Source organism: Eleutherodactylus coqui, chromosome 2 (assembly GCF_035609145.1).
Source record: "Eleutherodactylus coqui strain aEleCoq1 chromosome 2, aEleCoq1.hap1, whole genome shotgun sequence".
NCBI classification, from domain to species: Eukaryota; Metazoa; Chordata; class Amphibia; order Anura; family Eleutherodactylidae; genus Eleutherodactylus; species Eleutherodactylus coqui.
This window is the reverse complement of record NC_089838.1, coordinates 130,067,362-130,089,991: the sequence shown is the minus strand read 5'-3', so window position 1 is coordinate 130,089,991 and position 22,630 is coordinate 130,067,362. Positions and strand designations below refer to the sequence as shown.

At 43.0% G+C, this 22,630-nt stretch overlaps 1 protein-coding gene across 4 annotated transcripts in view; it reads left to right on the top strand.

Moving 5' to 3' along the window:
- EEA1 (early endosome antigen 1) overlaps positions 1–22,630 on the top strand; it is a 168,726-nt gene that overhangs the window by 135,946 nt on the left and 10,150 nt on the right. For all 4 annotated transcript variants that reach the window (XM_066591518.1, XM_066591519.1, XM_066591517.1 and 1 more), the window contains 10 exons: positions 573–911; positions 2,700–2,849; positions 6,433–6,552; positions 8,952–9,155; positions 12,255–12,455; positions 15,218–15,331; positions 15,484–15,639; positions 17,094–17,233; positions 19,035–19,353; positions 21,940–22,041. In XM_066591518.1, coding sequence (XP_066447615.1) covers positions 573–911; positions 2,700–2,849; positions 6,433–6,552; positions 8,952–9,155; positions 12,255–12,455; positions 15,218–15,331; positions 15,484–15,639; positions 17,094–17,233; positions 19,035–19,353; positions 21,940–22,041 — 1,845 coding nt within the window. The remainder of the gene's footprint in view (positions 1–572; positions 912–2,699; positions 2,850–6,432; positions 6,553–8,951; positions 9,156–12,254; positions 12,456–15,217; positions 15,332–15,483; positions 15,640–17,093; positions 17,234–19,034; positions 19,354–21,939; positions 22,042–22,630) is intronic.

Below are 22,630 nucleotides of genomic sequence, written 5' to 3'. Positions count from 1 at the left end.
AGCGATAGGATGTCCTGAACATATTGCTAAGCTGTCATTATCCCTCGTACCACTACTAGGGGTGACCAAATGTCATATGCGATTACCCCCCAGACCATCACACCAGCAGTTGGGGCAGCGTGCGGCTCCACTTCAAAGGCAGGATTGAGGTGCTCACCCCTAGGTCTCCAGACACTAACACGGTCATCTTCGTTTCCTAAACTAAAACTGAATTTGTCACTACAGACATCCCGATTCCACTCCATAGTAGTACATTTTGTTGTTCACTACACCAAACAGAGGCGATGGTGGGTGGATGTCAAGGCAGTACATGTAATGGCACCGTGAGGCCAAATGTCCTTCAGCCAAGCGCCTGGAAATGGTTCTGACAGACACAGGCATGTACCGATGGTGCCACCTGTCTCTGGATGGCGGACAACAACACAGTTGGAGCTGCTTGTGCCGACTTCATCCGTGTACATATTTGACTAGTTTAAAATACTTTTAGCTTCAGAGGCTGACGGAAGTAGAAATTTTCTAGATACTATGGCAATTATTAATACAGTATTTCTGTGGGTTTCTGAATTTTGCAGACTTTGGTGGAGAAACTCTTAAAGAAGGAGCTGGAGTACACCCAGTTGGAAGAGAAACAAAATGAAGAGATGATGTCCAGGAAGAACCTGCAAGTTAATCTCAACCATAAAGATGTGGAGTGCCAACAGCTCCAGACAAGGCTCTCTGCTAGTGAAGCTTTGCTGCAGACCCTCAAAACTGACTTGGCCGAGAAAGGAGAAGCCAATCAGAAACTGAAAGAGGAGCTTTCTGAGGTGGAGGTTAAACACCAGAATCTCAAGTCTGAGTTCAAACAGCTTCAACAACAGAGGGAAGAGAAGGAGCAGCATAGTTTACAACAGCAGAGCGAGATCAATCAGGTGACACATTTCACACACGCTTGCTTAGGGCTTTAAAGAGGTTTTCCAGGCTATTGTTATTGATGACCTATCCTTAGGGTAGGTCCTCAAGATTTGATCAGCTGGGGTCTGTCGTTCATCAATAGTTGATCCACTGGGGTCTGCCGCTTGGGATCGGGCTAATCAGCCGTTCAAGTGTCTGCACCAACACAAAGTATAGAAACGGAAGCAGATAAAGCGATCACATTTCTGACTCTTCCACATTTTGTATATCTGCTATAATATGATCTTGTGCAAGTACCCAGATAACCCATAGCTAACATATAATGGATGTTTCAGTAAAATAAAACAATGTTTAGCTATGACTGTGTTTCCCTTGAAAATAAGCCCTACCCTGATTTTAAAATATAGACTCTACCCAGAAAATAAAACCTAGCTGCATTGCATAAAAAAATCCATTACCTAGCAGGCTCGGTTTGCGTCCTCCCGCTGCCCTCCGGAGCTACACCGCATGTCCTGCGCTGCATTGCTTGGCTGAGCAGCACTCGACAACCAATCAGAGCTATTGCTTCCTGGAGGCGGGATTTATGAATCCCGTAACCAGGAAGTGAACATCTGTGGGAAAACGGGGACTGCAGGACGTGCGGCGGAGCTCTGGAGAGCAGTCAGAGGACATGGACAGAGCCTGCTAGGTAAGTAAAATAAGACTTAGTGTATCTTTGGGGGCAAAAATTAATATGACAGGGTATTATTTTCGGGGAAACGCGGTAGAAAATTATTCTCACCGATTGTCAGCCCGTGTAAACATGTCTGCTATCAGCTGGCAAAAAAGTTTCACTCCTATGTCAGCTGATGACCTTTTATGCAGGCAAAATAATGCTTCCTTGGCCGCACATCTGTCTAAAAATCAGTAAGAAGCATCGGTCCACATGCTACATTGTTGACTAGAGATGAGCGAGCGTACTCGGATAAGCACTACTCGCTCGAGTAATTGGCTTTATCCGAGTATCGCTGTGCTCGGGTCTAAAGATTCGGGTGCCGCTGCGGCTGACAGGTGAGTCGCAGCGGGGAGCAGGGGAGAGCGGGCGGGGGAGAAGGAGAGAAAGATCTTCCCTCCGTTCCTCCCCGCTCTCCCCTGCAGCTCCCTGCTCCGTGCCGGCACCCGAATCTTTAGACCCGAGCACAGCGATACTCGGATAAAGCCAATTACTCGAGCGAGTAGTGCTTATCCGAGTACGCTCGCTCATCTCTATTGTTGACCTTTACATGTCACGACTTTTGGGTGCATAAGCACCCGCCAGCCGTACCCCCAACTATCAGTCCGGAGCTTTCACACAGGAGTGATAATCTTTCAGTGAATGGCGGCGGAGCGCGGCTGAGCTCTCTTCCAGCCACCCGCCTCCGTTCACTGCAAACAGGCAGCTGTACATAGTTTAACGACGGCCTGTTTATATAGGCTAATAGTCGCTTGGGTTTCATGGGAGCTAAAAACCAAGTAACTCCAACAAGTGAGCAATTTTTGCTTAGTGCCCTTTCTGTTTCCATGATTTAGTCAATAATCGCCCAATGTAAAGGTACCTTAATATGTATAAACTGTCAAGTAATTTTGCTGTTGCCTGTAAGCTTTTGCTTAGATGGTTAATAAATGTGCAGTCAAGAAGGACTGCAAAGTTTTGTTTTTTTCTGCTGTGTTCTTTAAATGTCACGGAGTTGTTGTTGTTTTTTTTCTTTTAAGTCGAAAACAGGTTGCATGTGAGACTGATTAATGGAAAGTACCTGGCAGTCAACTTTTATCTCCTGTCTCTTTAGCTCCACAGCAAATTACTGGAGACGGAGCGCCAGCTAGGGGAAGCGCATGGAAGGCTCAAAGAGCAGAGACAGCTGTCCGCTGAGAAGCTGATGGATAAGGAACAGCAGGTGGCAGATTTGCAGCTGAAGCTTTCGCGTGCTGAGGAGCAGGTCTGAATGTTTGCTCTGCACTTATATTTCTAGCTACTGCCCGTCTCTGAAGGTCTGAACCCTTCACCTGGTGTAAATTGCTTTATGTTGCCATCAGCATATTAGGTTATGCTATTTGCATATGTTGATAAATCCTGTTCTAGTGTTCTGCCAGTAAACAGATTGAGCCGCCACTTTGTCAGTTCAACCCTAATGAAGTGACAGGGACTTGTAATGATCAGGTCCCAGCAATGAAAGGTGATAAACATAGCCGTCAAAGCGAGCCGAATTACCAGCTAATGACAGGAAATGCCAAAATTGAAATATAGGGCCCATTGTTCCTCGGTCTCCCAGTGAGAAGTTAATCAGAGCGCACGTATTTAGTATTGTTATACACAGGAGGGGGAGATTTTTTATTAAATTTTTTTTTTTCTTTTTTGGTTTCTTCGCCATATCGCACTTTCCGAAGATGCGAGGCAGTTTTATGTCAAAACAGCCTTGCATCACTTCAGAGGAAGAAACAATCCACCGCCGGAGCTGAGGTTCGCAGAGTTTCTCCCATTATTTTCAATGTGAGATATCGTATCACATGTACCTAGCACATGGTGTGCTGCTGCCGCAGGTTCCATTAAAAATAATGGGCGCTGCGATGCGAGATCATGCAGCAAGATAGAACATGCTGTGATTTTGTTTCTTGCGTCACATCGCGGTGCCATGCAGGAAAAGATCACTCATGTATGACCCCATTCAGAAGAATGGAGTTCATATTTGTGTGTCTCACAACGCACAAATCTCGCGCGATTTTGAAGCCCATGTGAAGGAAGCTTTAGGCCTCCTGCAAAAAACCCTTCCTGTTATCCGTTCTCCACCTAGTTTTATGGTAGGCGTTATGCAGTTCTTCAAGCAACGGCCAAATCCAGATTCATTTAGTATCAGACAGCTTGGTAGTGAAACGTGATTCATCACTGCAGAGGATGTTTTCACCATAGTCCAATGATGGTACAATACTGCTCGTTAATTACAATACACACTAATTTATCAATAAATCTGTAAAAGATGAATGCAATATGTGTGTTTTTGCTCAGAAATGAGTCCACCTGCTGATATAAATAATTTCAGCAACTGCAGGCATGATATTTATACATTGCTTATATAAATATCCTTGCAAACTAGTATTCTTAAGGCTCATTTACATGGAGCAATGATCGCTCAAAAATCGCTAAAAGGCGATCGTTTGAGCGATAATCGTTGCATCGTACACTACTAGCTGATCGTTAAATTCTGGCCAACCTAAAAATCGTCATGTGGTCTTATCAGGAACGTACGCCGAGTTCTCCGTCGGTAGTACTGATGGCATTGTTTCAGTTATTTAACTCGTCGGAGAACAAAGGAGCTGAATGCAGATAAGAGCCCTCAGGCTATTAACTGCATTCAGCTGAAGGCTTCATTTGCACGCTAATAAGCTATTAAGTAGCTGAGTAGCTACTTAATAGTTTATGCAAAATGATCGCTCAAAGCGGTCACTCAAACTGTCCTTTGAACGATCATTGCTCCGTGTAAATGGGCCTTTGGGAAATTGTTGCCAATAGCAACCTATCACAGCACAGTTTTAATTCTTCAAGAGCAGAATATGAAATGAAAGCTCCACCGTGATTGGTGGCTGTGGGCAGAAAATACGTTTTCTCTTCTCGAGTATGTTTACACATGACAGAAATGTTGCAGTATGTCTGCGGCAAATTCTGCAGCATTTCCACAAGCAACACGCAGTCAAAATCTGATCTGTACCTGCAGCTTATTTCAGGAGACGTAGCACTCGCCTCCAATGTCTTCTGCCAAATGCACTTGCTAAACCCGGTCACTCGGTGGCCTTTAGTGAATGCAGCGCTGCTGATCACGTGATGCAGAAGTGTCCAGCAGCGTTGCGCTCAGTACAGGTGGCCGAGTACCGAGTGAAGGAAGCTCTGACTGCCAGACTTCAGACGTGAGTGTTGTGCCTTCTCAAATCAGCTGTGGGTGCGCAGCTGATTTCCAGTCAAAATCCTCACTGATGGGGCCGATTTTGACTGTTTTGGGTGCAGAAGTTTCCGTGGACCTTCTGCAACATTTCCGCCATATGTAAGCATACACTTACACAGGTCTCTGAATCACCTCTTTATACAGTGAATGAACCCTAGTGTTCACCTTGTATTGTGATACTGTGTGAACTTATGAAAAAGTGTAATGTAGTCTAGTAAATTGCTTCCCAAAGAGAATAATCAGTCAAAAAGCGATAGAGTGCTATTACAGGACAGCGCTTCTCTGGCGCTAAGCGCTGGTGAAGATACGCTGATTGTGGCTGGCACCGCAACTCCTCATGAACTGCTGAGTACAGATGCCGGCTGCATTCAGCACAGCTCTGGTTTTGCAGGTGATAGACGCTGTATGTAAAAGCGCTCTTTAAGAACATGAAAATCTACAAGCTACATACAAAAAAAAAAAAAGAATACTAGAAAATGCAATAAATGTAAACAAAGGCTACACTTTCATCGGGTGTCTCTTCTTTTTTTTCTCCCTAGTAGTCATGTAGACCGAGCCCTTGTTCACACCAGCGTTCAGCCTTTGTTCGGGCTTTCCATCTCTTACATTTTTGGAGGAAAGAGACGAAAGTAAAATGGAATTAAATGCTTCTATTTTTCTCCTTGTATGTTTAAAAGAATAAAGTAAAGCTCTGTTTGCATCAGTTTTCTTTAGGTTTCTCTTTTTTTACAGAACGAATTGCATAGTCTGCAGTGCTATTCCATTTCTTAAAAAGGAATCCTAACCGAACGCAAGGAAACTGAAAGCTTCCTGTTTTTTTGTTTGTTTAACCTGTTGAAATTCATGGGAAAAAACAGAACTGTTTAATCTTGCCTTTCTGCTCCAAAAAAATGGAAGGCCTGAATGTTGGTGTGAATGAGCGTTTTTAGACGGGCGGAATTATTCTGCCAGGACGCATCGTAAGGCTCGGAGCTAAGGAATTCTGCACCTCCATCCGCATGTCTGACTATGAATACTGATTAGAGATGAGCGAACCTACTCGGACACGCCCCTTTTCCGCCCGAGCGCCGCGATTTTCGAGTACTTCCGTACTCGGGCGAAAAGATTCGGGGGGCGCCGTGGGTGAGTGGAGGGTTGCAGCGGGGAGTGGGGGGGGGGGAGAGGGAGAGAGAGAAGGCTCCCCCCTGTTCCCCGCTGCTACCCCCCGCTTCGCCACGCCGCCCCCCGAATCTTTTCACCCGAGTACGGAAGTACTCGAAAATCGCGGTGCTCGATCGAGTAATTACTCGAAACGAGTATATTCGCTCATCTCTAATACTGGTGCAAAATTGTAGGCAGATTGAAGCCGTTTTCAGTTCTGCATCAACACCCGCAGGTAGCTTGCAGATTTGGTGTGAAATTTTACACGTCTTTTTTTGTGTATCTCCTTGGCTAATTCTGCTTTTTTATACAGTATTACATATAATTAACATTAAAAGGAATTTTCTCTAAGATGGCAACATTCCAAATAGTTAAGGTTGTTTTTGTCTTAGAAAGGCAAAAATATTTGCATAGGAAGAACTAAAATTTGTGAACTTTTTGTTCTCAGCTTAAGGAGAAGGCCTCTGCATCAGCCGATTTACAGCATCAGCTGGAGAAGATTCGACAGCAACATCAAGAACAGCAAACTCTACAGCAAACCACTACATCTAAACTTAGAGAAGCCCAGGTAAATATATCTGCACCAGGCCAGTATGTGAAGCTACTTGCAACGCAAATAACATGTGGACTAACAAACGTAGACGTAATCAAAAGCGTGTATGTGTGTGTCTACACCTCAGCTTGTATACTACAGTTGGGGGGTTTGCTGATTGTTCAAGAAAAACTTCACTTTCCTCCGTGACGTCATGAGGAATTCCGAATTCAATCCCTTTTATTAGAAAGGGCACTCCTACAATACAGAGACTTTAGTTTCCCTGTTTCCAGATCACAAGTCCACATTCTAATTCTTTAGGGTGTGATCACACGTAGCTGATTTGGTGCAGGTTTTCTCTTAGATTTCCGTGCAGATATTACCCTTTCAATTGAATTCAAATTGAAGGGGTGAAATCTACTGCAGATCTGCACAGAAATCTGCAATAAAATTTGCAGCAAATCGGCTGCATGTGAGCAGACTCTTGGGCAGCTTTCAGACAAGCATATTTTAGCTCTATATTTGGTCCGTGTCTTGTGGACCGTAATATGGAGCTAAATGTATCTACATTACCATATTATTAAAAGCCAGTGCGGCCTTTTTTTTTTTTTTTTTTTTTTGTGTGCATTTCCCTCCGTATTTCTGTTCTTTTCTATTGGGTAATACGGATCGTTATTTGAACATTAGAAAATATATTGTATTCACAGGGGCAGTAGTCTGTAAGTCATAAGATAAGCCCTTCACAGTCTAGACTTCACTCTAAAATTATATCTATTGATACTTGCTCAAAAACCTATAGCACAATAGGGCACACCTAACACAAAAATCACAAAACAAAAAACGTGGGTAGCGAACTGAGGTTGTTGGCGATCACAGTGTGTGTTTGAGAGAGTGCAAACCATAGATCTGTATCCTTGGATATGCTGCTCGGATACTATGTCCAATATAGGACTAGATATGAGAGGCTCAAATAAACCGCCTCTCTTGATGCATCAAGGTCAGGAATACCAAGGCAGCATTGATCAGGCACCTGCTCCATCACTAGGCCTGCCGCATCTGGTCATATATTAGATATACTATTCGAGATACGAAAGATTCAGCAAGCGTTAACGGGTACAACCATAGGGAGCAATGATCTTAGAAATTCTAAACGATCACCATTGGTGCAAATGTTGACTCTGTGGATGCAGAATTTTCCGCTGCATTTCCACTACTTGTAAACCTTCTCTTTTTTTTTTAAAGTGTATTTTCACCTACACTATAAAAATGGCTGTACAATAGTAAATCACAAGATAGAGCTATGGCCAGTCTGCTAATTGTGTACAAACTTTTCTTTTGCAAATATAGCATTTAAATCTTTTACAATAATGCATGTTTTTGGCCTTGATCAGACCCACCCCACAAGCTAGAATTAGGAGTGAAGATTTATGAGAGCAGTTCCTGTTCTCTTGGACTCAAACCATCCATGTTGCATGGGCAGCCAATTATCTGAACATCCACCATGTAATACTACTTTTATCCTGCAGGGGGTGCTGATTAGCTGATCACCACAGCAGTAGCATTCTGAAAAAAATAGCTGCCTGTGACACAACCAATTTCACTCTTTTCAATCCAATTTACCTGCCACTCGCACACTCCCCAGCTCTTATTTATTTTGGGTGGGAAAGCACTTTGTGGATTACTCAAGAAATGCATAAAAATGAACAGTCATGATGACTTTATTAGCAATTCTTTGAAAATTAAATGTGAATTAATATGTATGTGTATTTGATAGATATAGCACTCATTGAGTGTTATGTAGGCTAGAAAAGAGCAGACAGAAGCGGTTATATACATCTTCTGTCTTCTCCTCCGGATCTTTGCCTGTTTCTGACAGCTGAGCATCCGATCTGCTCCTGCTAAGTTACAGTAACAGGAGCTTTAAACCTGCGCTATTTATTAATGATGGGGCAGGATTAAAGCCCAAGACCAAACGCCATATATCAGGTTAAATTAAAATGGGTCCATACTCCTATTAGCTAAGACAGAAAATCAACACACTTTTGCCATTTGGTTAATGGGGTGATAAAATAATGGAGTGGACTTCTGATTATGGGTCTCCACTGATAGGTGGAGAGCTCCTCTAAAGTATACAGCAGGCTCATAACTAGAAGTCCACTGCATTATTTTATCTTCCTAAACTATACAATATTTTATGTGGCTTTATTGGCTGCATGAACCTGTATATATGAATATCCTGCCTTCACAAGAGGCAGCATATTCAGCTGACTGATCCACTTTAATAGGGTAAAAGCTGCATTCAAAACACTGTTTGGATTGTCTTTACTGTTGCTGATTGTGCTTTGTGCAAACTTTTGTGTTTATTTCTACAGTTTTATTGGCAAAAAGTAAATTTATGTTCCACTGTACATTTACCTGATATCTAATTGTTTTAGAGTGACCTTGAGCAAGTATTACGGCAGATTGGCGACAAAGACCAAAAAATTCAGAACCTCGAGGCCTTGTTGGAAAAAAGCAAAAAAAATATTTCTTTACTTGAGAAAGAGAGGGAAGACTTATGTGCCAAAATTCAGGCCGGTGAAGGAGAAACTGCTGTCCTTAGCCAGCTACAAGAGAAGAACCACACTCTACAGGAACAGGTATGAGGCGGTTATGTGAAGACTGACTGACTGGCCACTAATTCTCTAATGTCCCAGTGTCGTACAAACATGAAAATTGGCACGACCATTCTTTAGGTCCTAAGTAGGAAAAGTAAAGGGGTTACAACTCGATTATTCAATGCTAAGTGCAAAAGTATTGGCACCCCTATATAATGTAACTTCCCGATTTCGTACAAACATGGAATTTGGCGCGACCATTCTTTAGGTCCTAAATAGAAAAGTACAGAGGTCACAACTTGATTATTCAATGCTATATGCAAAAGTATTGGCGCCCCTGTGTAATGTACCTAATCTAATTCTCTAACTTCCTGGTGTCGTACAAACATGAATTTTAGCACAACCATTTTTTAGTTCCTAAATGGGAAAAGTAAAGAGGTCACAACTCGATTATTCAATGCTAATTGCAAAAGTAAGTGCACCACTATGTAATGTAACTTCCCGGTTTCACACAAGCGTGAAATGTGGCGTGAGCGTTCTTTAGGTCTTAAATGAGGAGCGTGAGAGGGGTGGCACATTCTGCAGAGGGACATCGGTACATGCAGCCTGAGGGGAATCTTACTCTCCACTATGTGTATACATAATTTATTCCTCGGTTACTCTAAATTAACAACGACTTCATAAAATTTTCTGTGCGAACAACGGGGGGAGGAGGGAGATCTCCCTCTCTCCCGCTCACTCCCCCAACACACCGCTCACCCCCGCCGGCACCCGAATCTTTTCTCACAAGCGGGCAGGTACTCAAAGGACAATGCTCGATCGAGTATTTGTCCTTAGGGAGTATGCTCGCTCATCTCTAGTAAACACCCGTATCAAATTAACTCAAGCGAAGCCAGGTATATCAGCTAGTACATATATAATTGTTAGGAATTACAGTACTATCAATTATATATAACATATTTTCTGGCGTATAAGACGACTTTTTAATCCTGGGAAATCTTGTCCAAAGTCGGGGGTTGTCTTATACGCCGGGAATAAGCTGTAGAAAAAAAATTCAATACTCTCCTCCCGCGGCGCTCTGCGATCTGCAGCGCTGCTGCAGGCTGTCGCTCCCTCCTCCACGCCGACAGAGAATTGCTTTCTGGATCCAGGGCTTGAATGGCCCGCCTCCAGAAAGCTAATGCTCTGATTCGCTAACTCAGCACAGTGTCAGCCAATCAAAGCCTGCACTGCGTTAGCCAATCACAGCCATTCAATGAGTATTGATTTTATTTTTTATTTTTTTTCTGCAGCGTATTCCTGGCGTATAAGACAAAAGTTGGGGGTCGTCTTATACGCCGGAAAATACGGTAAACATCGGTGCTCCTTCCCCCTCCACAGTATAATCTAGACATAACATCCCAAATCTCTCCTCCCAGTAATCTACATAAGCAGCTGAGGCACCCCCCAATTTCGTATACTAAGTGCTCCCCTCGCAGTATGACAGTTTCTCTCAGAGCATTCCCCTTTGCAACATGATAATGCCACCCACAATGGAATTATCACAGCCAGCGTGTCCCCCTTACTGTATATTACATTTAAAGCTCCCACTCCACAAACAGGAGCCATACTCACAGTAACGGCAGGCACACCTCTCCTCCTTGCGCACAGTGATTGCAGCCAGCCGTGCTGCTCCTCCTTGCGCACAGTGATTGCAGCCAGCCGTGCTGCTCCTCCTTGCGCACAGTGATTGCAGCCAGCCGTGCTGCTCCTCCTTGCGCACAGTGATTGCAGCCAGCCGTGCTGCTCCTCCTTGCGCACAGTGATTGCAGCCAGCCGTGCTGCTCCTCCTTGCGCACAGTGATTGCAGCCAGCCGCGCCGCTCCTCCTTGCGCACAGTGATTGCAGCCAGCCGCGCCGCTCCTCCTTGCTCACAGTGATTGCAGCCGACCGCGCCGCTCCTCCTTGCGCACAGCGATGGCAGCCGACCGCGCCACTCCTCCTGTGTACCTATCCGGGTCGGCTTTTTTTCTGCACTGCGGATGTGTGCGGCGGTGCCAGCCGGCGCCCATGCGCAGTACAGTTTTTTTTTTTCCTCTCTTTCTGTTAGTTTAAAAAAAAAGAAAAAAAGAAACTCATTTATTGTGAGGTCTGCGTCTCGTCCTAAAATGGAGAATGCTATGATTTTGTTTTCCGCTTGCAGAATCCGGAAAACAAATCTGCTTGCTTTAATTGAGGTGCGGACGCCAATGGATGGCTTGAATTGCAGATCTTCCGCAAATCAAATTCGCCCGTGGACATGAGGTCTAACAGAAGCTGCTGTTAGTGTGACTCAGATAATGTATGTGGCCCCTGGCATTGCTGGGAAAACACAGCAATATGGCCAACAAGCATGTTGTGCCCTCTAGCTTCTTCTCAGGGCAGTGTGATAGCAGGTGTTGTCAGTCAGGGGGCGAGTTGTTTTAGCAGATGTTGGGTGGCGTGTGGCATGTTTGCTAGATGCAGATGAAAATTTTATTTTACTTCAGCTGCACACAGTGATGGGACTGGTCACAATTGGGAAAAGACTGAAAAACCTTGATGCCTTTTACAAAATCTAGAGTGCTTTGGCAACCTCTTAAGCCCCATTTACATGCAACGATTATCACTCAAATTCGTGCAAATGACGGCTCTTGAGTGATGGCTGTTGCTTGTAAATACGTGCCCATCGTGCACTTACTGTGCACTCTTCGTTCATCGCTGACTTTAAGTCAGCGTAAAATCCTTCAACCCTGATAACAGGGACGACATGCTGTGTTCTCCGCGGGCAGCGCTGATAGCAGCCTGCAACAGAACTAGAGAACAGACCACCTGCTGTTCTCTAAATACATGCAGATGAAGCTAGTTGGCTTCTAATGGGCTGATTAACCCATTAGTACCTAATGCAAAATGATAACTCAAAACTCAGTTACTGACGAATTTCGAGCGATCGTTTTTGCGTGTAAATGGGGCCTTATACTGGTGTTTAGTATCAGTAGATATTATCACTTACAGCTGTACTGACACTACCCTACTTGAGGTGCATATGTCTTCCTCTGGTGCCTGGGTTGTTGGGATAAATATTGGGATTTTGTGAATTTCTATAAGAATTCTGAGTTACCCCTGGCACTATTTTTGTCATAGTTAACACAAATAACAGAAAAATTAAAGAACCAATCGGAAAGTCACAAACAAGCACAAGAGGATTTGCATGAGCAAGTTCAGGAACAGAAATCGCAGCTTCGGGCATCTCAAGACCGTGTTCTGTCGCTGGAGACCACCATTGGGGAACTAACTAGTCAACTAAATGAAAGCAAGGAAAAAATGGTGCAGCTGGACCTGCAGGTACTGTCTTGGCCTTCTATATTTCGGTGGTGTTCTGAAGAGGTATTTTATCACTATTTTAATTATGCATTAGCTCTTGCATTTCATTAGCAGTTTCTACACAATATTGCAAGGCAGAATCTCAATATGACTGAGTAGTATTTGGTTAAAGGGATATTCCCAGAATTAAAGGGGTTGTCCAGGAAGAGAAACATGGCTGATCTCTTTCAGAAACTGTGCCACACCTGTCCATGGGTTGTGTCTGGTGTTGCAGCTTAGCTCTATCGGAGTGAATGGGACCCAGCTACAATACCATACAGAACCCATGGACAGGAGTGGCACAGTTTTTGGAAGAAAGCAACCATATGTCTCTAACCCTCACAACCCCTTTAACATTTATCACCTACCCACGGGTTAGGTAATAACTGTCTGAGTATTGGGACCCCCATCAATCATGAGGTCCCCTGCGTCCAGCTTTCCTTGTCACGGCACCCCTCACGGTAAGTAGGAGCAGTAGGCCTCCTCATTCCATTGAACTCTATGGGACTGCACAACGCTGTACCTGGCCTCTTTGGTCAAAAACCTAACTGAAGCTCTGGCCGATCACGTTTTATTGTGTTATGTTGTTGGTCTGTCGTGTAGCTCCATACTATGTCAGGTGTCCTAGATCGCAGAAAACAGTTGTGTAATTTATACCACACAGCGAATGTCGTAAAGGTAAAAAAAAGACAGTGATGGAATTTGTGTGTGTGTGTGTGTGGTGGGGGTCGGGGGGGGGGGGGGGGTCACCCACGGGAGGGGGTCACCCACCAGGGGGAAGAGGTCACCCAGCCGTTAAAAGGGAAAAAAAAGATAGTAATAAAACTTATACAATAAATTAGTCCTACCCCTAAATAGTACCAATAAAACGACTGCTTGCTGTGCAACAAACCAGATCACTTTTATTGCATTTTCTTATATGCTTATTTTGTTTGTTATGCCTTTGTTTTTTAGTTTGTTTTTTGCCATGTATGATAAATAGTGTTCAATTTATTTACAGGTAGTTACAAATACAATGATACCAAATACGTGGGGTATTTTTTTTTTATATAGGGGAAAGGGTGGTGGTTTTGTTTTTGTTTGTTTACATTTTTATGTCGCTGTAGGAAACTGAAACTAGAAAAGCTCTAATCGTTGTGATAATGCATTGCAGTAATTACATAGCAGAGGGCTGATGACATCACAGATGAGCACGGCATGTAAGGGATTAACAGCGGGGACCTGTGTTCTTACCGATCCCCGTTATTGCAGCAGGAGGCCAGCTGTCAGTCACAGCCGGCCTTCATTGTGGGATGTTGTAGACTCCCTTCTGAGCCTGTGCCATCCACAGGACGTAAGTTTACATCCTGTTATGTTAACTACTAGCCTGCCAGGACGTAAACTTGTGTTCTGTGGAGTTAGAGATTCTGTCATCGTCTGATTAATGTGAAATATCTGCTGTGTAGATATGTGCAGTAGTTTGAAGAAACCTGCATTCCATTAGTAGCAGCCAGACACAGGACTACTTCCTGTAGTCCTCTGTACTTTTGCTGCTACTGATAAGTTATGTTTATCAAAAACTACTGCACAGATTCACGTTGTAGACCCATCTATGTGAAGCGCTGAGTGACAAGCCCACGATCCAGCTGTGTTCTGTGCCTGTCTAAACACTCCACACGAGCGCTAATGATGTTAGCGGTGATGGCAGCGCTCCTGCAGTCGTTTAGGCAACTGTTGTCCCATTTAAATGGAACTTCAGGAGTCTTTTTCACACTGAATGATTGTTGTTCAGTTAATTGCTGGATAGTGCAAAACTATTAAGGCCTCCTTCCCACAGACGGATTTCCGCCGCGTTGCCCGCAGCTATTAGGTTCTATTGAACCGAATAGCACAATGCTTACGGTGCGGAATTCCGCACCGTGAAATCACCCGTCCTCACCCGCGGCATGCTCTATTTGCCGCTGGTGTACGCGCGGACGGCTTACATTGCAGTCAATGGAAGCCGTCTGTCACGCTATCTTCCGCATGGCGTGAAACCGCTTCACCGCCAGCCGCGTCATATGACGCAGTGGGCGTGTCATGTGACGCGGCCGGCGCATCACGCGCTCTATTGCGCATGCGCGCCGAAGCGTCATGCAGGACGGAAGACTCCGGATCCGGAGGTAAGTATTGGGGTCTCTGGGGGGCGCCGTGTGTAGCCGGCCTAATCCTTCACTATAATCACTGCCAACAACTGAACAACAAACGATAAATCGTCATTCAGTTTATACAGGCATGAAAGCCTGCTGATAATGGGCCATGTAAACAGGCAGCCGATCATCCATGAATGACTGCCTGTTCACTGTGAATGGAGGTGGGCGGCTGGAAGAGATCTCTGCTACGCTCTATCTCCACTTAGTGAGTGGTTATCACTCCTGGGTGAAAGCACGGGAGCAATAATAGTTGGAACGACTGTCGGGCACTTAGGTGCTCGACAGTCGTCCCGTGTAAAGGGACCCTGAAGCCCGAATGAGACTTCAAACATGTTAAAATTGCAGAGTTTGCTGGTGCCTGTTAATGCTCTAAAATTTGCATTTTTTTACTGAAAAATTTGTCACTCGTTTTCCCAACATTTCAGAGATAAATGTAAGTATTGGCAAATAAGGAACTATTTAACAGCTTGGAATACGTGGCTTTTTATATGACTTTTGCTTCCCTTAATTAGCATGATTTGTAATGGTGGTCAGCTTTATAAAAGTGGGCTATTTGTTTCACTTAACTTTTAGATCAAAGCCAAGACCGAGCTGCTGTTATCCGCTGAAGCAGCGAAGACTGCACAGAGGGTGGACCTGCAAAATCATCTGGATACCGCTCAAAATGCACTGCAGGATAAGCAGCAGGTAAACATTGCTTCAGTCTTACTAAGCACATAACGGGGAGCTAGAACGTGTGACTTCTGCCATCATTGGGTATACATATTTGAGTGTGTACTTGCCATTATTGAGTACTTTTGTATTGTATTTTTCTATTGAGTTGCTTCTTTTCTAAGTAGGAATTAAATAAAGTGAATACTCAAGTGGAGCAAGTGACGACAAAGTTAGTAGAGAAGCAGGACCACTGTGCCCAGCTGGAGCAAGCTCTTAAAGAGTACAAGGAGAAGCATCTCAACCTGGAACAAAAAGCAGAAGCACTTGAGGGGCAAATTAAGGTGAGTGCAACCACTAATCCCTTTAATTTAAGCACATAGCTAATCCTATTTCATTGATTTACAGATAAATGTGAAGAATCGTTTCTCTCCACTCTCATTTAATAACTATTTTTTTTCACTAGTGTTTTTAAGTCTACATTTTATCCGGCAGTAAAGTTAAAAAAAAAAAAAAAACATTCAGAAAATTGAAAAATAAATAATTTACAGTTTGTTTTCCCTTTTACACATTCTTTGTTTACATTTAATGCCAAACATATGACATTATGATTTTTAATAAACCTGATCCTACATATGATTTCTGCTTGTTCTGGAGACTTATCCAATTCACTATGAAATGAGAATGGAGGAAAATTTATACTGGCACTTCCAATGCCGGTCTTAATCTTCTCACCGGTGCACAGTGTGCCTAGTGCATGAAGAGACGCACGCTTTTCATGTGTTAGGCACGTCTCGGCTGTTCCGTGTTGCTACAAAACAATTTACGCCAGCTTAATGTTGGTGCACATTTCTGATCTAATTTATACCAGTTTCTGGTATAAGTTTTAGACATAAATTTGTCAGGCTGGGGGCAGCGTGGCTATACCCTCTCCCTATAAGCCACTCCCAGTTTTTGCGAAAGTTGTGTTGAGCGGCGTACTGCTTAAAAAGTCAGTTTTTTCACAAGCTGAGCTTCCGCCAAGTTTTGCAACTTTTTTACGCCTAAAATGGTTGATAAATCTCTCCCTAATGGTTTTAAATATTTTTCTCCAGTGGTGTGTTTGTAAGAACCGCTTTGCATATGCAGTAATTGAACATTATTAAGGACTCTCAACCTCTAGTAACAGTAGACTGGTGCTACAAACAGTGGCTCTTGCTGTGAAGGTCAGCTGTTATCTTGGGTTTTGTTCACATTAATGACATTAACAATTCATTGGCTAACATATCTAAAGGAACTGTGATGGGGGTCAAATTTGACATTAGTGGGTTCTATCAGTATACTGGTATTTTGATGGGCAGAATAGCATTGCAGACTGGTGTATTCTTGCCATGAAAGATACTGGAAAGGCCGAGGAATCCCTGACAGAAGTATGAACAGAACTTTTAAAGGTGTTTTTTGGGTTGTTTTTTGGGATGTGACATTGGCTAACCTTAGGGTATATCATCCGTCTGATCAGTGGGGTCCAACCCCATTGACCCCTCTCCCACTGGTTCTGCCAGCCTGTGAGGGTTTCTAAGGATACTTCCATAAATTAAAATCCTGGAAAACCCTTTTAATTCAAGCATGAAATTTGTCAACTTGACCTGAGATTTGTAATGAAGCACTGCTTTAACTGTAGCATATTAATATATGTTATGGGCAATCATTATCTAGAATGCAATGATTTTTACTTTGAAGTTAATTCTATTATAATTTGATCAATTATATAAAAGAATTTCACTAAAGCATACGATTTGTGCATTGTATTTCCCTCCAGAAACTGGAAATGGATCTAACAAGTGTAAAAGCGAGTCGGGAGCAATGTGTCCTAGATCTTCAGCAGCAGAAGCAGCAGAGCTCGCAACTAGAGCTAAAAGTAGCGGAACTAGTTAACCAGCTTGAGGATGAGAAAGCATTGTAAGTAACGGACACCAATGTCTGTGAGCTAATCTTATAAATGGCAGCCATGACTTTAGTATGTTATAACAATCTGGTTTCCACCAGGCATATTGGAAGGGTCACGGCTAGAGATGAGTGAGTATACGCTCTAAGGCACATTACTCGAGCGAGTAGTGCCTTAGCAGAGTACCTCCCTGCTTGTCTCTAAAAATTCGGGGACCGGCGCAGGTGACAGGTGAGTTGCGGGGGGGGGGGGGAGAGATCTCCCCCTCCGTTCCTCCCCGCCCCCTGCCGGCCCCCGAATCTTTAGAGACGAGCGGGGAGATACTCGGCTAAGGCACTACTCGCTCAAATAATGTGCCTTAGCAAGTATACTCGCTCATCTCTAGTCACGGCTGAAAGGTTCATCATGCTATAGTTTTTTTAATTCAATAGTTTTTTGTTTTTTTTTTAATTAGAAATTTTTTCAAAGCGCATGTCAACAGATACAAATATTTTACCAAGCGTTGCTGAGTCGAATTATAGCTGAAGCATGGACATATAGAGTCAACATTTATAATACTCCATAATCTCAATACAGTGACATGTTTGTTAGGAGTAATCGAGGTAGCCATATATTTTATTTATATATATATATATATATATATATATACACATATATACACATATATACACGCACATATATATGATTGGAGTAAAATAAACCGGGGAAACAAAATAATAACATTAAATGAAAGAAGACCCTTTAAGGAGGGAATTGTGTTATCCATGGGTTTCACATTTCTTGGTATTTTAATAATGTATTAATTTAAAGGGCTAGTATTTTCTCGCATATGCTGTGTTATGAAAGCAAGTGGATTAGATCCTTGACAGATGGTTGGGCCTCAGATTTCCAATATTTGGCAAGAAGTAGTTAAGCGCCTAATAAGATATGTCCTATCAGATTTTTGAAGATTGGAAGAATGGAATTGGAATTGGTAAGCAAGAAAGTGAGTTTTGGATCAGTGGGTATCTTTTAGATTTGTAGCTTTTTTTTTTTTTAATAAGGCAGTATACATCATTCCAATAGGAAGAGATTAGTGGACAGAACCAGAAGATATGCGACAGGGTGCCTGTAGCCCACATTTTCTCCAACAGTTAGCATTAGAGGACAACCCTCTACTTTTCCAGTTGATATGGAGTGAAATACCACCTTGTCACCACCTTCAGGTGAGTTTCCATCAGATTGGCCCCTCTGGAAGCTCTGTTGGCCCAGACAAAAGCCCTACGCCACTGTTCTATGGGAATTGTCACTCCCATAGTTTTTAAACTTGTTTATACATCATGTAAGTTTATTTTTTTCTCAGTTATTATGTTGCATATAACGAGCAGTGATTGTAAACAAATTACTATTACTTTGATTGGTTAATGTATATATGATTTGAGTAATTACTTCTATCCATTACATATTTAATAAACCTTACAGTTTAGTAGTAACAGCCACACATAGAGGATTAGTCCTCAGTATTCATCAGCTGTAGCTACCCTACTCAACTCGCCCTCCAGCCACTTATTGACATCTGTCTGCCTATTAACTGTGCTTAAGACCGCTGTCAATCAATGAGTGGTAGGCGGGGCTTGCCGCACTTCACCAATATCGAGGACTAGCCCTCTGTGTGCCTACTAATAATGTAGGTTTCCACCAAACTACTGACCTAGAACTCAACCAGGGTTGAACGGTGCTCTAAACCTCATACTATTTCGGCTTTGGATAAGAGCCGGTATATTCTGTGGTGTACTCCAGGTCCCTAACTTTACCCAATGCACTTCTTGTTAACAGAGTGCTTAATGTGAAGCAGGAGGTACAGAAAAAGTCAGATTCTCTGCTCCAGTCAAAGGAGCTGACCTCCAAACAAGAGAAAGAGTTGACCAGCCTTAAGGAAACAGTAGAAAAGTTGAAGCAAGACTTGGAAAAATTATCAACACACAAACAAGAAGCTGTCAGCAATCTGGAGAAACTGAAGCTGGAGAGAGACACATTGCAGAAAGAACATGTGGCTGCCAAGGACAAATTAACCAAAAGCACAGAGTCTCTGGAAAAGTCAAGAGGCACTCTGGAAAAGGAAAGACAGTCTGGAAAAGAACTGCTCCAGGTCATGGTTAGTATATTTCTCCCAACAGGTCTGTGTTTAATTCATCACAGTCTAGGGCTGTTATGACCCGGCCTGTTTTAGGTCCTCAGGACTGAATGAATTATTTTTTTTCCCTTCAACGATACAGAACTTGTTTTACTTTGTTATATTTATCTCGATCTTGAGTGAATTGTTTTAATATGTCAGGGAGAGGGATGGAACCTCTGCAGATCATTCCTTTTTATATTAGATGTATGCATGTGTAATATATATATTTTTTTGTGTATATGCATGAGATAGAATTACTCAAATCTTGTTGGGCAGCTTGTAAGAAATTCAACTGGAACAAAGGCGTTGAGTACCTACTAGAGATGAGCAAGTATACTCACTAAGGACAATTGATCGATCGAGCATTGTCCTTAGCGAGTATCTCCCCGCTCGGCAGAGACGGTTCGGCTGCCGGCGCGGGTGACAGGTGAGTTGCGGCAGTCAGCAGGGGGGAGAGAGAGGAAGAGAGAGATCTCCCCTCCGTTCCTCCCCGCCCGCCACCGGCAGCCGAATCTTTGCTCCCGAACGGGCAGGTACTTGCTAAGTGCAATGCTCGCTCGAGCAATTGCCCTTAGCGAGTATACTCGCTCATCTCTAGTACCTAGTATTGATTATGGTATCCACAAACTCAAAAAAAATCCTGAAATGTAGACCTGTTAAATTATAATTTATGTTGATCGAAGAGACCACATACAAATCAAAGTAAATAAATATCAGTAAATGTAAATAAAACTAATTCAATTACAACTTATGAAAACCCTTTAAAAAAGTTACAAAAACTTGAAAAAATAAATCTCTGGAGATCCCATGGAAAGATAGAAGAATTCGAAGATTTACACGAACAGGCCCTTCAGGATAATATATTGCATATATAGGAATGCAGTTTTATATTGGTTGTACGTCAACATTTGCCTGTATTGCATTGCATTCCTAAAGATGAAAATAATCTACTGGCAAAACCAATGGAATCTGATCTATCACATAATTTATCACCAAATTTGGATACATTTTCTACAACCATTTATGAAACACACACCAGCTTATATACAGGATGTCCCATGGGTTATTAAGCTAGTAGATGATTTGGATTTGCAATCCGATTGGGTACTGGCAAGGTTGGACGTCCATTACACATGGGCAGAGCATTGAGGCAATAAAATCACATTTTGAAGTTCAGAAAGCTATATTTTAAGGACCCTATTGCAGACATTTGTGTCAACAGCAAACAGACCAAACATGCCTCTTAAACCTTCTCTTAAGCCACTTACCAACATATTAAAAATAATAGTACCCAGGACCGACTCCTGTGCTCACCACTTGTAACTCGTCCCAGTTCAAAATACACTCCCTTAACAGCAGCACTCTGACATCTATCTTTTTTACCAACTGCAAATCCACTGGATTATCAAAAGGATTAAGTCCAGTATTCAGTAATTTATCTATGAGCTCTTTATGTAGAACTGTATCGCAAGCTTTACTGAAATCCAGATAGGCGACCTCTGCGACACCACCTTCATCTTCCACCTAATCAAAAAAATCAGTGAGATTTAGTTTGCCATGATCTGCTCTCAATAGGCAGTGCTGTTTCGGGGCTTACAGGTTGTTAGTTTTTAAGTGGTCAAATATACCTTTTTGCAGGAGTGTTTCTATTAATTTAACTACTACATACGGTATGTCAAACTAACTGGCCTGTAGTTTCCAACTTCTTCTTTACTACCCTTCTTATGGATGGGTACAACATTGGCCATTCTCCAGTCATCAGGAATATCACCTGTTAGAACGGGCTGGTTGCACAAATCAGTTAGTGGTGTAATGGTGGACCTGGCTATTCTAGTGGTGTTTGGAGAATGCCAGTCAAGTTGCATGGTCTAGGCTGTGAGCGCAGGTCCCACTCCATTACGTTGTGCCACCCTCATGAGATCTTCTTCAGACAGTGTGGTCAGAATCACACATAATGCAGGTGATTTTGTAGATCGCTGGCAGTGCTCCTCTTGTTCCTCCTCACATAAAGGCGCAGATGCCTGTCCTGATGCTGGGTTGATGCACTTTTACGGCCCTGTCCAGCTCTCCTCTTGTAACGACCCGTGTCCTGGTACCTACTCCATGCTCTTGAGACTTTGCTGGGAGGCACACCAAACCTTCTTGCAACATGTATGGATGTGCCATCCAGGACTAGCTGTGCAAGCTCCTTGGGCTTTAGTTGACTCTAAATATTGGCAGACAACACCATAGGCTTTTATACTTCAGCTACTGGACGCTTGTCTTTGTATATCTTGTGGTCTAAAGAGTAATCATAAAAAAATGTTACCATGAGGGTGCATTCACACGTGGCGGATTTGCTATGAGTTTTCCACAGCAGAAACATTTGCAGGGAGTCCGCCCCAAGTGGGATTTGGCACACATCTGCCATGGACCTCCCCTCAATTGAAGGGGTGAAATCCATGGTGGATCGTGGCCATTTGGTGTAGATTCGCTGCAGATTTTTCTGCTGCAGAAAATCCATAGCAAATCTGAAATGTGTGAATGCGCCCTTAAAATGTATTTGCTGTGTCATTGCTTCATTAGGAAAAATCGCGTGATGAGTTGAAAGCGAAGCTGAAAGCCCAGATGGACTCCGCAGCTAAAGAGGTTCAGGAGCTGAAAGCTCATCTGACAGCAAAGGAGGAGGTAAGACTTCAGTCGCTTTTTCATATGTTTCATAAGGCAACGTAGTATGGCAATTAAAGATGACCCGTTGGCTCTCCTGACGTGTCTGTATTAGTGAACACTGGAATAGACCTACAAGTGCTGCTAGCAGGTTCTCTTTAATCTATTTATCAGCCATCAATATATGGTCCTAAATAGCAGCAGCACTGTACAACTTCTATAAGAAGGAAGAAAAAAAAATACTTTTGGCAAAAAATATAGAACTTTTGTTATGATGTAACTTAAACTATATATGTTTGTAACATCTTAATGTTAATGAAGGGTTTTGAAGATCATGCTGTCCCTTTCTTAAGAATTCTTGCATATAAAGTTTGACATGGAAACTGGTCCACAAAGGGGAAAAATGTTGTTCTGCATATGAAACTTAGAGGACCTGTCATGTTCTCGTGTCAGTGGGGCTGGCTGCATAGCTTTGCAGTCGTGGCCTCGTTGGCTCCAAGATTTTCTCTTCTCGTTCTAGTCCCTCTCATTCCTCCATACAGGCTCTACTTAGTTCGGTGTGAATGTGTTAGGTAGGCAGTTCCGACAGCTTATTGTCAATGAAGTCTGA